Genomic DNA, 13,285 nt, shown 5'->3' on the forward strand with positions numbered 1-13,285 from the left:
TGGCAATGGGGCAGATTCACCCTAAAACGCTCATTAGGGGGGAACCCAGGTGCCCCCAAATACTGGGAGTAGCTTCCATTCTCCCTCCTTCCCTGTCAGTACCCAGCCCCCCAGCTCCTGCACCCTAAGCCCCCTACCCAGCACCAACCCAGCGCTGGGTGAGAATGGATGGGCGATGGTGCAACCATCACACCCGGCTCCTGGCTCCCAGCCCCCTGCTCTAACCATTAGACCCCCCTCCCGGAGCCGGGAATGGAGTCCCCTGACCCCCAGATTTCTCCTGCCCTCTAGCCAATGGCGTATACACAAAGCCTGTGTCACATCCCTCTCTAGGGGTCTGGCCTCATAACCACTGACAGTGTCTCCTTCAGCTTGGGGGCAGGGTCTCTGCGGGGGCATTAGAAGGTCACTGGGTCTCTCCCGGCTGGTGACCCATTGGGGTGCCTGGGATGGAATTTCTCTTCCTCCTGTTTTCTTTTGAACCTGGTTGATTTAATTCACATGCTGAGAAAAGCCCCTTAGAACCAGGCGTTACAGTGTAAACCCGTCATCACCGCTCAGCTATGGTGCAAGGGGCAGCAAACCCAGGCGTCCCCCATCGCACCCGCTCCTCACACAGTGCCACGGCTCGTGTCGCAGGTGGGCAGGTTTGCAGGCTGAGAGGGAAGGCTGCAGAGTTAAACCCTCCAGCACCAGGAAATACCCCAGTTAAGTTTTCCTTAACTCTGCCCCCTTTAATTGCGTGATCACGTATTAATTTTACCTACATGGGTCACCAGCCAGCTTTGAACTCAGAATGCAACAAAGCAGGCGGGGTGTGTGTGTGGGTCTGTTATGGTTTCCTGAATGACCTCAATTCTCCTCATCATGCAGGTCCATTACAATGCAGGCCTTGACTTGCATCATCACATATTAACTTTACCTATATGGGTCCCCAGCCGGTCTTGAACCCAGAATGAAAAGGGGATGGAATTTTTATGGAAATTGTGGTCAGTGGAAGACTGAAGACCAGACCCTATGGTTGCCTGAGTGTTAGTCTCATACACCTTCCTCAAGGCTGCAGACAAGCTGTGAGCTGCATGACACCTGGCCAGGCTGACGGTCCCTGGGTTTCGCAAAGCCGTTTGTTTACTTTGACCGCACTAGATTTCGCCTGCAGATTAGAGACAAGGTGTGGTGGGCAGAGGAAGAGATGAGACATCGTTGACTTCCTGTAGCTGGAGCCACCAGCTGAGTTTCTTATTTGGGACTCGGTGGAGCTGGGCACCGGGGTGTTGGTGGCAGCGCTCAGGGGCCCCTCACTGCCCCCATTATGGGGTCTGCTCTCATGAGCCTCTTCCTTGGTGAGTATCGGAGACAGCCAGAGCATCTGTCCATGGGGGGCGGGGCGGGGCGGTGAATCTGAGACCAGGGTGTGCACACAATGGGGTGGGCGGGTGAGGAGTAGGATCAGAGACCAAGGAGTATGTCCCTGGAGCGGGGGGATCTGAGACCAGGGTGTTGTATTGAGTCACTCTGGGATCTGGTCCCTCATGAGCTGTCTCCTTTCCAGGCTGCTGGCTGGCTGGGCAGAGTGGGGTGTCCGGAGGTGAGTATCTGTGGGGCAGGGGAAACTTCAGTGTTCAGGACGGAGAGGTGGGGGAAGCGATTTCCAGCCTGTTCCCACCCCGAACCTGCAGGGTCCACCACAGGCCCCTGGGCTTAGAACCCTCTTCACCCCATAATTCCTCGCCCTGGGTCCTGCCCCCAGGGAGTGCAGGGCTGCTCTGCCCCCTAGGCAACCTCCCCTGCTGAGCCACCTCCCTGGCCGGGGTCACTGAGGCCCCTGCAGTCAGGTTCCCTGGGCCCTGGGGCACAATGCAGCCTTAGGGCTTAACCCCTTCCTGCCTGCGCGGTAGCCGGGGGACAGGAGGCAGCTGGGTTATGTGGGTGGCCAGCAGCAGCCTGGGGGTGTTCGCTGCCTTTCCACACTGTGCGGGCGGGAAGGGACAAGCTGCTTCCATCCCTGGGGGAGAGGGGGAGAGATGAGCTCTGCAAAGACAAGGGCCAGGTCATTTCTTCCCCCTCACCCACCCCTGTTCCTCCCCGGTGGCTGGAAGCAGCTCCCAGGATGCTGCTGGCCTGGCCACATTCTGGTGTGAACCCTGGCAGAAATCTGGGGATGGGGGCATGGGGCCCTGTGTCTCTCCCTGCTTCCCAAGTGTTGCCTCAGGAAGACACGGCGCCAGGTACCAGGAGAGGCGGGTCCATCCCTGATGGCCCAGCCTGACATGGAGGGCAGAGAGTGCTGGGTAGGGAGGATGGGGTCGGCCTGTCACCCCCGTGTGAGAGAGGGGTACGTGTGTGTGTGTGTGTGTGTGTGTGTGTGTGTGTGTAAGTAAAACTTCTCCCCGGGGAGGGGGGGGATAGGGGTGTGTGTGTCACCCCTCCCCATGTGAACCCTAAAGCCTCACAGAAAAGAAGGTAAATAAAAAGAATACAGCTACGCAGGATTTCTTTTTAACAGGGGCTCAGTCAACTTGGTGTTAATTTGAGTCTTTGTACTGCACAGTTCTGATTGATTGCCGTTGAACATGCTTGAATACGAGTAATTTTACCAGGTGTCCCATATTCAGCAGAGGGAAATATGATCACCCCACTCTACTGATGGGCTGAGATCAGAGCCCAGCCCGGCCCCCAGTGCAGTCAGGGGGTGACTCCGGATTGACCCTGGGGGGCTGAGATCAGAATCCAGCCCACAGGTTCCCTGTGGATGCAGTGAGGTGTTTGTTACCCCTGGCGCTGTCCTTGGGGCTGGGCGCTAAGGGCAGGTGACAGACACACGGGGAAGGGTTTGTGTCTCCCCATCTCACTCCTGTTTGTGTGTGAACACAGCGCTACCTGCACCCGGACCCTCCATCTCCGTCCGCCCCAGCGGAGTGATCGCCCTGGGGGGAGCCGTCACCATCCGCTGTCAGTGTCGGTGCGGGGCCAGGAGGTTATTTCTGTTTAAAGGTGGAATCGAAATCTGGGAGCTGGATGCTGCTGGGGACGGGGGTGAATTCACCATCCCCAGCGCCAGACGGGAAGACGGAGGGGTCTACATGTGCCGATCTCGCTCCAGATCAGAGTTGCCCAACTGGTCGTATCCCAGTGACATTGTGCGGATCATTGTAGTAGGTGAGGGGCCCGGCTTGGCATCCCTGCTCCCAGCCCCACACCCAGCCGGACCATCGTGGTGGTCTCTGGGCAGATGGGACACTCCTTGGGGTGTCACTTTACCTGCGTGTGCCTCCATTTCCCCTTGTACGAATGGGGGATAATCATCCCTCCTGCACCTTGTGTCTGGTTAGATCCTCAGGGCTTCGCTTTAGGGCGGGGGTTTTTACTCAGCATGTTTGTTCAACACCCAGGACCTCTGACTCCCAGCCCTCTCCCGATCTAACCACTAGACCCCACTCCCCTCCCAGAGCCAGCGATAGAACCCAGGAGTCCTGGCTCCCAGGCTGTGAGGCCCCATTAAATAGATAGACGGGTGCGGGGCGGGGGGGTGCTCTAGATATTAGGCAGTTTCTGGTGTAGTTCCCAGGAATCTCTGGGATCTTGGAGAGATTCCTCTGGCTGGGTTTTCTCCCAGGGCCCCGTCTCTGGGACCGTGCGGCGAGGACGGGGCGCAGTGACTGTGACAGGGTCGTTCTCATGACCTGTCTCCTTCTCATTGCAGAGCCCAGCTACCCCAAGCCCTCCATCTCCCTGCACCCCAGCGGCAGGGTCGCCCTGGGGGGAACTGTGACTGTCCAGTGTCGGGGTCGGCACCAGAACATGAGGTTCCTTCTGTACAAAGATGGAAACCCGAACGTGCTGCAGGACGTGGAGCCGGCTGGGGACCTGGCTGAGTTTCCCATTCGCAACGTGAGCTGGAGAGACGCCGGGAGCTACAGCTGCTATTATCACGACAAATGGTACCTGTTCATCTGGTCGCGTCCCAGTGATTCCGTAGAGCTGGTGGTAGCAGGTGAGGGGCCCGGCTCAGTGTCCTCGCTCCCCGCCCCACACCCAGCCAGACCCTCAGGGGCAAGGGCATGTTCCTGGGGGGCAAGCAGGTGCAGGGCCCCCCTGAATTAGTGGGTCCGGAGCAGAGAACTCCTCCGGGAAGCAGAGCCAGCTCCTCTGGCTGTGGGGGGCACAGAAAGTGCCCTTTCAAAAGCGGCCACATTTTTATTCCTGTGCACATCACTGATCGGGGGTCTCTGTGCCAATGGGGCGCTCAGAGCCAGGCTCTGCCCTGAGCCCTGGGCCCAGCAGAGGGGACGCCCGGGTAGGGGGCAGGGACAGAATCACTGGTGGGGTCCAGAGCAAGGGGGCAGCAGCAGCTGCTGGAGGTTCGATGCTGAAGGGGAGGGGATCCCTGCCCCCAGGGGGATGCTGCCCCGGCCTTCCCTACTCTGGGGATGCAGAGAGGAGTCGGGGCCCAGGGGCTGCCCAGCCAGCCCCGCCCCCAGCCTGTGCCTGCATTCCAGGGCTGGCTGTGTGATGCCCACAGGGGCTGGGGGCTGTCGGGTTAAAGAGCAGTGGGAGCTGCACACGTTGGCGTTGGCTGCTCAGAAGCAGCCTGGAAACAACAGCTGTGGGGAGACCCCCAAGGATTCCTGGGCAGCGGCAGTGAGGGGAGCTCGAGCCTGGGGCGGGTTTTCTTTGTGGTGGGGAGAGAAAGAAAACAGCCGGGGACAGCAGCCAGCAGCTCCTCCCCCAGTGCTCCTGGTGGAAATGGCTGGTAGAGTTTGGAGGGAGGGTGTCCAGCACCGGGAGAGAGACACCAGCAGCCAGCGAGGTAACAACCAGCATCAGAAATGCAGGGACCCAGCGAGCGGGAGACAGTGAAAAGGGACCCGGTGGCTGAGCTGTGTCATCGAAGGGGCCAGGCACAGAGCTGGCAGGGAGAAAGTCCCGTTGAGAAGGGACAGAGATGACAGGAACAGGAAGAAGCAGACAGAGGAAAGACAGAGGCATGAGGGGGAAAGTTAAAGGAAGAACCAGGCAGTGAAACAGGAAGGAAAAAGAGTCTCTAAGTTACAAAGCAATTGTTAGAAAACCACAAGAGAAGAAAAGCACGAATGAAATGTGACAGAAACCAGCTGTGAGCAAAGAGAAACGGGCTGAAGAAATGAGGAGGAAGTGAGCTGTAGCGAAAGTAAAGCAAATAGTGCAGATCAAACGTCCACCCAGCACTTTCAGGGGCAGCGAGAGGAAGGGAGAAGTTGTCCGAGAGCAAAGGGACTCTAGATAAAGCAGCGGAGGGACAGTTGTTCGATTGAGAAGCCGACCCATCGCCTGGAGAAATAGCTGCAGGTATCTGAGCTGGAACTCAGAGCAGCAAACAGAGACGGCGCAAGGGGATGGCTCAAGATACAACTGTGACGAACTGGGACTGTTCTTACTGTGGGCTTTGAATGCTGAGAGGGGAGTTTGGCTAGGATGGTCTGCATTGGGGGATGGGAGACTGACCAACGGAGAATACCTGAGCATGTAACATGAGAACCCAGGAAGGGGTTAGAGGCCAGGTGACACCTTTGCCCAGGAAACTGAACAAGGGCGGTGGGAGGGGTCGCTGAAGACAGAGTTTCAGGAGCTGGCTGGGGTGATGGCTGGGAGGCAGACGAGGCTCTGACCTCGCAAGGGGGCTGGGATGCCCGGGGACCCCAAGATGGACCCAACTGAGGGGGGTCCTGTTGTCTGTGCCTGCAAGACCTGTCTTGGACTGTATTCCTGTCGTCTAAATAAACCTTCGGCTTTACTGGCTGGCTGCGAGTCATGGTGAATCGCAGGAAGCCGGGGGTGCAGGGCCTTGTGTCCCCCCACACTCTGTGACAACAACAAAGCAGCCTAAGAACAGAGAAGCCGCGAAGGGACCGTAGAGCGGTGGGTTCTGGCCTAGTGCCTTGGACGTTCTAACGCCAGATCCTGGTGCTCCAGGAATGTAAATTGTTGCCCAGGAAGTGGGTTGAATTCAGCCAATGGTAGTTACTGTCCAGGCGAGCTCAGCAATAGTTCCCAGTGTGACCCTACCCAGCAGTTCCTGCTACACCAGCGAACTCTGATTCACTTGTGATCATTCCCCACTCAACTGATTTCTCCTTCCCCAGCTGATGGAGATAAAACGCAATTGGCCTCTAGGTCCCCTCGGCCTCTCCTTGCCCTGCCCCAGCCACCCCTCCACGGGCTCCTTGCAGATGGATCCGTGCCGTTGCCCTGCTGAGAGGTGGGGGGCCCTGTGCCTCTTGTGTCGCTAGCCCAGCTGGAGACTCTCTCCCTGCAGGCCCCTGTATTGGCCTTGTCACTGGGGCCTGGCTGTGGGGATGGGGTACAGTGACCGTGCTGGGGTCTGGGTCTCACGGCCTGTCTCCTCCTGCCTGCAGAGCCCAAACCCAACATCTCCCTGCACCCCAGTGGGCGGGTTGCCCTGAGGGGAGCCATGACCATCCGGTGTGAGTGTCGGTGTCGGGGAGCGAGGGTCCTTCTGAGTAAAGCTGGAGACCCGAACGCACGGCGCGCGATGGATTCCGCTGGGGACGTGGTTGAGTTTCCCATCCGCAGAGTGAGCCAGGGAGACGCAGGGAACTACAGCTGCCAATACAGCACCAAGTGGGACCCGCCCGTCTGGTCGGAGCCCAGCGACCCCGTGGAGTTGGTGGTAGCAGGTGAGGGGCCCGGCTCAGCATCTCCGCTCCCAGCCCCACACTCTGACGGACCCTCAGAGCGAGTCTGGGCTGTCGGAATTCGCCCTCCCTGGTTTGATACAGCCCCGGTTGGCAGACAAGCTCCCCTGTAGCTCTATAGACACAGGGACGTTCCTCCCCCGAAATAGGGACAGCCGCGCCCAGACCTGCTCCGCAGTGACTCCAGGTGTGAATGGCACCTGGCTGGGGCAGGGACCGTCTCTGTGTCGTGTGTCTGTACAGCTCCGAGCACACGGGGGAGTTGGCCCACGACAGGGGCTCCTGGTAATTACTACTAGTCAGTAATGATTTTGGTTCCGGTTTCCGTGGAGCCAGGCAGGGGCTGTATCTGCGCTCAGGGTCTCGCTGGGTCGATCCTCCCCATTCTGGGATCCCGGGGACGCTGAGCCGGCCCGAATCCCCGGGTCCCGTCCTCTCCCCAGGGACGCCAGCTCAGCCCGGGGAAGAGCTGCCATTGTCGGTTGGTGGGAGGAGACGTTCCCGGTATAACTAACCACAGACACCCGGGCTCCAGCTTTCTCACCCCCGTCCCCCCGACTGACTCTGGTTCTATTCCCGCAGGGGGAGCCGACCCGACTCAGCCAGGAACGACACCAGCTCCCACCGGCCCAAGTAGCACAGGGCCAGGTACCAGGGCTGGGGGCACGAAATCACTCTCAACCCCCCCAGAAACAGGTTTGTGCTGCCCAAGGAGCCGCCCTCAGGGGGAGTCACGAAGGGCTGGGTGGGAAGGTGGCAGATCCCCACAGCAAATGTCCCATCTGAACCCCTCCCACCAGCCTCATTTCATATGCTGACGGGGGGGGGGGAGTGTCACTGGACAGTTGCCAGATTGGCTTGGTGGGGGCAGGGCCTGGGAGAGCTTCCCCCCAATGCACAGCCCCACCCCAGGGACCCCACAAACAGAGAACATAAGAATGGCCATACTGGGTCAGACCAAAGGTCCATCAAGCCCAGTATTCTGTCCTCTGACAGTGGCCAATGGCAGGTGCCCCAAAGGGAATGAACAGACAGGTTATCATCAAGTGAGCCATGCCCTGTCACCCAATCCCAGTTTCTGGCAAACAGAGGCTAGGGACACCAGCCCTGCCCATCCTGGCTAATAGCCATTGATGGACCTGTCCTCCATGAATCTATCTAGCTCCCTTTTGAACCCCGTGCTATACTGCCCACAGGCACCACAAACACACCTGTGTGGGGCACAGCTCGAGGCTTATGCCCCTGGGAGAACGGGGATGGAGAGCTGGGGATAATGGCCTCGTGTATCCCGTCTGTCTGCCTGAGTCTGCAGACAGCCCAGCAGAACGGCTCAGAAGCAGGGCTCCCCCTTCGCTGGGGTGCTGCCCAGTTGGGCATTAGCCTTGGAACCTCTCAATCCAGATAGACGTGATGTTAACACTTGAACCCACTGATTCAGAGTGACACACTGTTGACTCTGGAACCTACTGATGGCTGTTGCAATGACAGCACAATTACGTCTTCCACTGCTGATCACTTCACCAAGGCATGGTTCTCCCAATGATCTCAAAGTACCCTTCTGGGCCAGAAGCCCCCTCCCACTGCCATCCCCCCACCCATACGATTCCTATGCAGAAGTGAGCTGAAGCTGCTGAGAAATTCCCAGGACAGGGTCATGACTGGGGGTAGGAGGGTGGGGGTGCTGCAGGATCTGGGCCCAGCTGACTTCACAGGCATGGGGCCTGAGGTACACCCCCCCACATCCCCCCACACCCCAGTACAGCCCTCTGCCACTGGGTGTGAACCCCCTGAATACTATTACCCAGAATCCCCTCTGATCCTGCCCCTCCCCAATAGCCCCATAGCATGTTCTGCTGTGAGTCTCTGGGTCCTTGAGAGGGAGGGGCTGGGGCAGCAGGTAACGAGATGCTCACAGCCTGGTGGTGCTTCCCAGGTGGATCGGAACCACGCGCAGCACCGGTTCTGACCTGCACCATCCTCACCGGGGTGAGCGTGGCAGCTGACGGCTTCCTCCTCCTCCTCCTCCTCGCCTTCCTCTGCTACAGAAAATCCCGAGGAAGTGAGTGCCCTGCCCAGCGAGGGACGGGTTAAACCCGCCGCTAAGTTGGGCTGGGAAGGGGGTCAGGGTTTGGATGGGGGACAGGGAAAGAAACCCAGGGGGTGGGGCAGAGGCTCAGCAGGGGGTGCTCTCCCCTGGCAGTCAGGGCTGGCCCCAATGCCACAGGGCAGCACTAGGTGGCGCTGTGCTGCAGGGAGTGGTGGCTCCGCAGGGGGTATGGGGCTGCAGGGGGTGGGGCAGGGGCCCAGCAGGGGGTGCCCTCCCCTGGCAGTCAGGGCTGGCCCCAAAGCTCCTGGGCAGCAGTAGGGGGCGCTGTGCTGAAGGGGGTGGGGCTCAGTAGGGGGGGCTGTGGTGCAAGGAACAGGGCGGGGGGCTCAGTTGGGGGTGCTCTGTGGTGCAGGGAGTAGGGCAGGGGGCACTGTGCTGCAGGGGGTGGGGTAGGGGCTCACTATGGGGGCGCTGTGGTGCAGGGGGCAGGGACCTGTCTCTAGGGTACCCAGGCTCAGCATCTGGAGGGGCGGGGCTCCCCCTGGCAGAGCGGACACATCCTGTGTGTGGGGGGGATATGCAGGTGCAGCCCTGATTCACTGTGTGCCTTTGGGGGCGCCCCTGCCCCCCTTTGTGCCTTAGTTTCCCCCGCTGCACCACGGAGCTAGTGACCCTGCCCCACCCCAGTGTGCTGGGTGGTAGGCGGGCCAGTTTGCAAAGGGCTCAGATGGGAGGTGGGGGGCTGGGCCCAGGGCCCTGATCTGGACCCAGCCGCTCACCAGGGGGGTGTCTCTATTCCTCAGATGCCCTCATGGGCAAACGGAAGCAGATGGATGGCCTGGTAAGTGCCCCCCACTCCTCATCCCCCCAGCACCAATGCACCATCCAGCCCTCCCTCCCCACCATCTGGCCCTGCACAGGTCCCACTAGAGGCATGTTCTGATGCCGAACCCCCAGACTCTACCTGGTCCCCCCCGTACCTCCTCAGGGCAGACACCGGAGCTGGGGATCAGAACACAGAGAAAAAAAGCCTGACCCTGTACCCCCAAAACTCACCTTGACCCCCGCAAACCTTCCTCCAAATGTTTGCATTTGTCTGAGATTTGCGGAGGGTCAGTGGAATTCCATGGGGGGCAGGTGCCAGGGGACAATTTCCCTGATCTCTGCCCCATGGGGCTGAGTGGGCAGGGGGTGTTGCTGGGTTCCCGGGTGGGTGGGGAAGAGCAGCTCTCCGGAGCCCCCTGCTGGACAGGACAGAGTGTGTCAGAGCAACTGTTAAACGGGGGGGAATCGCTGCCCTGCCAAAATCTTAACGACCGGTTCCCTATTAAAAGTTCTGATTTAAGGGATGTGCCACAGTATGTATTTTTTGTACCAATAGGGTTACCATATGTCTGTATTTTCCTGGGAGAAATGTTTAAATTTAAAAAATTCCTCCCGGAAGGCGATTTAAGAACCAAAAAGCCTGACATACGGATGTATGTTAACCCTACCTAAAGTTCTTTTTTAAAAAGATGGGTCTGAACTAGAAATGAGCTCCGTTTCACATGTGTGGGTCCCTGCCTCTCCCTGGGGGTGTGTGCACATGTTTGGGTCCCGGCTGCTCCCTGCCCCCCTCATTGAAGCAGGTGTGGAGGGTTACTGCCCTGGGAACTGCAGGGCACCAGTGGACATGGGGCCGGCTGCAGACAGGGGTGTGGGGCAGGGCTAGCTGGAGGCAGGGGGTGCGGGGCTGGCTGTGGGCAGGGCAGGGGGTGCGGAGCTGGCTGGAGACAGCAGGGTGCGGGGTTGGCTGGACTGGAGGCAAGGGGGTGTGGGTTGGTTGGAGACGGGGTGTGGGGCTGACTGGAGGCAGGGCAGGGGCTGACTGGAGGTAGGGGCTGGGTGCAGGCAGGGCAGGGGGGTGCGGGGCTGGCTGGAGACAGGGGGTTTGGGGCTGTCTGGCTTCGGGCAGGGCTGCAGGGGGGTGTGACAGGGGTGGGCTGGCTTTGGGCACGGGATGTGGAAGGGGCTGGTGGCTGGCAGGGGTTGCGGGGCTGATGCGGGTAGGGCAGGGGGTGCGGGGCTGGCAGCGGGCAGGGGGTGCGGGGCTGGTGCGGGCAGGGCAGGGGGTGCGGGGCTGGCAGCGGGCAGGGGGTGCGGGGCTGATGCGGGCAGGGCAGGGGGTGCGGGGCTGGCAGCGGGCAGGGGGTGCGGGGCTGATGCGGGCAGGGCAGGGGGTGCGGGGCTGGCAGCGGGCAGGGGGTGCGGGGCTGATGCGGGCAGGGCAGGGGGTGCGGCAGGGACTGGAGACAGGGGCTGGCTGGGGCAGGGTGTCTGGTATTCACGGGGAGAGCGGCTCGGAGCAGCCCGAGCAGCAGGACGCAGCCCAGGCCCAGCAGAGCAGCTGGGGACCCACCAGGCAGCAGCGGGAGCCCCAGGGCCAGGGGTCGGGGGAGCAGCAGCAGCAACAGGGCCAGGCAGAGGCCCACATGGCTCCGCCATGCAGCGCCCCCGGTGGCCAGAGGAGGAATTATGCACTTCCCGGCCGGAGCCCATCAAAGCCACAGCGCCCCCTCCTTGCAGGGAAGCGGGTTAACAACCGGTTCTAAAACCGCTTCAAAATTTAACAACCTGTTCGCGCAAACTGGTGCGAACCGGCTCCAGCTCACCACTGGCTGGGATCAGAACTGTCTGGTGTGTGTGTGTGTTGGTGTTCTCTCTCTCTCTCTCTCTCTCTCTCACACACACACACACACACACAGAGTGTTTCTCTCCCCTCCCAGCCCCTGGAGCCCGATCCCAGCGCCGAGGGACTCACCTACACTGAGCTGGACTGCCAGGCACTGCAGGGCAAGTGGGGCGGCCCGGCCCCTGGCCCCGAGCCCGTCCTGTATGCCATGATCAACGTGAACCAGGGGCTCAATGGGCATAGCCCCCAGGGTGCAGGGGCGCCCCCCCATAGCGTGAACCCAGGGGGAGTTATTGCAGTGATGGGGCAGGGAGTGTCGGCCACCAGGGGGTGACAGAGTGATTCCCCCCTGCAGAGAACGGGCTCAACTTATAGCCCCCCATAGCCCTCCCTCCAGCTGGTGCTGCCCCACCCAGTCCCACGGGTGGGGGGCCAGGAGGGCTCAGCACCGGGAGGGGGAGGGGACACGCCGAGGCAGCTGTTTGTGTTATTTTGCATCCTGTTCATCTCCAGATTTGTAATAAACCCAGAACCACAAACCAGCCTGTGACGTTCCCCTGGTGTTATCCGGCCGGTGATCTGCTCGGGCACTCCAGTCCTGCTCCGCTGTGAGACCCCCATAGGGTGACCAGACATCCCGATTTTATTGGGACTGTCCCGATATTTCCTTGTTTGTCCCGCGTCCCGACTGATGTGCGGTCGGGACACTGGACAAACAAGGAAATGCTCTGGACCCCAGAAGTGCTTGCCCCCCCCCCTTACTCCGCCCCTCCCCCCCCATTGGCTCCCTCCCCGAATCCCCGCCTCTTCCCCAGGCTCGCCATTCCTCCTCCCTCCGCAAGCGCTGGAGGGAGGCCCGGGAGACGCAGGGGAACCGCGGGGCCAGGGTGAGTGAGAGTCCGGCCTGGCCCCAGTGCAGGCAGGACTCAGTCGGGCGGTTGGGAGAGGAGGGGGGCGGCCCGCGGGGCCAGGCGGCGGCTGTTCTCCCCCCTGGGCAGTGGGACTCGGGAGCAGCCGCTACTGCAGCTCCCACTGCCGCGGGGGGAGGAAGCGGCCAATGGCCAAGCTCGGCGGCTGCGGCTCTGGTGCCCCCGAGCCGGGGCCTGCTGCAGGGACCCAGCAGCGCACACGCTGCGCCCAGCCCCTGGCCAGTCGCGTCTGGGCTGCTGCCCAGCTGGTGCAATCCCGCGGCGGCCCCGGGGCAGAGGCATCGGCAGCCCAGCCCCGTTCATTCCCCTGCGGGACCCGAGCGGGACGGGGGGGCTGGGGCCTGCTGCCCCCACTCCGGGGCCGCCGCGGGATTGCACCACCTGGGCAGCAGCCCAGACGCGACTGGCCAGGGGCTGGGCGCAGCGTGCGCGCTGCTGGGTCTCCGCGGCAGGCCCGGGTTCGGGGGCGCCAGAGCTGCAGCCGCCGAGCTTGGCCATCAGCCGCTTCCTCCCCCCGCGGCAGTGGGAGCTGCAGCAGCGGCTGCTCCCGAGTCCCGCTGCCCAGGGGGGAGAACAGCCACCGCCTGGCCCCGCAGGCCGCCCCCCTCCTCTCCCTACCACCCGACTGAGTCCTGCCTGCTCGGAGCAGGGCCGGACTCTCACTCACCCTGGCCCCGCACTTCCCCTGCGTCTCCCGGGCCTCCCTCCAGCGCTTGTGGAGGAAGGGTGGGGTTTCCCCCCCCCCCCCCTCACGTCCCGATATTTGACTTGGGTGATCTGGTCACCCTAGACCCCCACTCCCGGGCTGTTCCCCCACAGCCTCTGGCGTGTGAGCTGCTCCCAGCTCCGGGAGTGAGCACTTTGGGCAGCCGCTGCTTGGATTGTGCAACCGACTGACACTCGCCGATATCTCTGGTCCCCGACACACCCCTAGGAACCAGGG

General features: G+C 61.5%; 1 protein-coding gene across 1 annotated transcript; it reads left to right on the forward strand.

Annotated features, from left to right (window-relative positions):
* The first annotated feature begins 1,195 nt into the window (after window positions 1-1,195).
* LOC112061068 (leukocyte immunoglobulin-like receptor subfamily B member 5) lies at window positions 1,196-12,068 on the forward strand. Its single transcript, XM_065571550.1, has 9 exons — window positions 1,196-1,343; window positions 1,553-1,588; window positions 2,875-3,159; window positions 3,704-3,994; window positions 6,396-6,677; window positions 7,278-7,391; window positions 8,629-8,754; window positions 9,546-9,583; window positions 11,508-12,068. Exons 1-9 carry the CDS (start codon window positions 1,313-1,315, stop codon window positions 11,745-11,747), a joined length of 1,443 nt encoding a protein of 480 aa, XP_065427622.1. The 5' UTR covers window positions 1,196-1,312; the 3' UTR covers window positions 11,748-12,068.
* The last annotated feature ends 1,217 nt before the right edge of the window (window positions 12,069-13,285 follow it).

This window comes from Chrysemys picta, chromosome 17 (genome assembly GCF_011386835.1).
Source record: "Chrysemys picta bellii isolate R12L10 chromosome 17, ASM1138683v2, whole genome shotgun sequence".
Lineage (NCBI taxonomy): Eukaryota > Metazoa > Chordata > Testudines > Emydidae > Chrysemys > Chrysemys picta.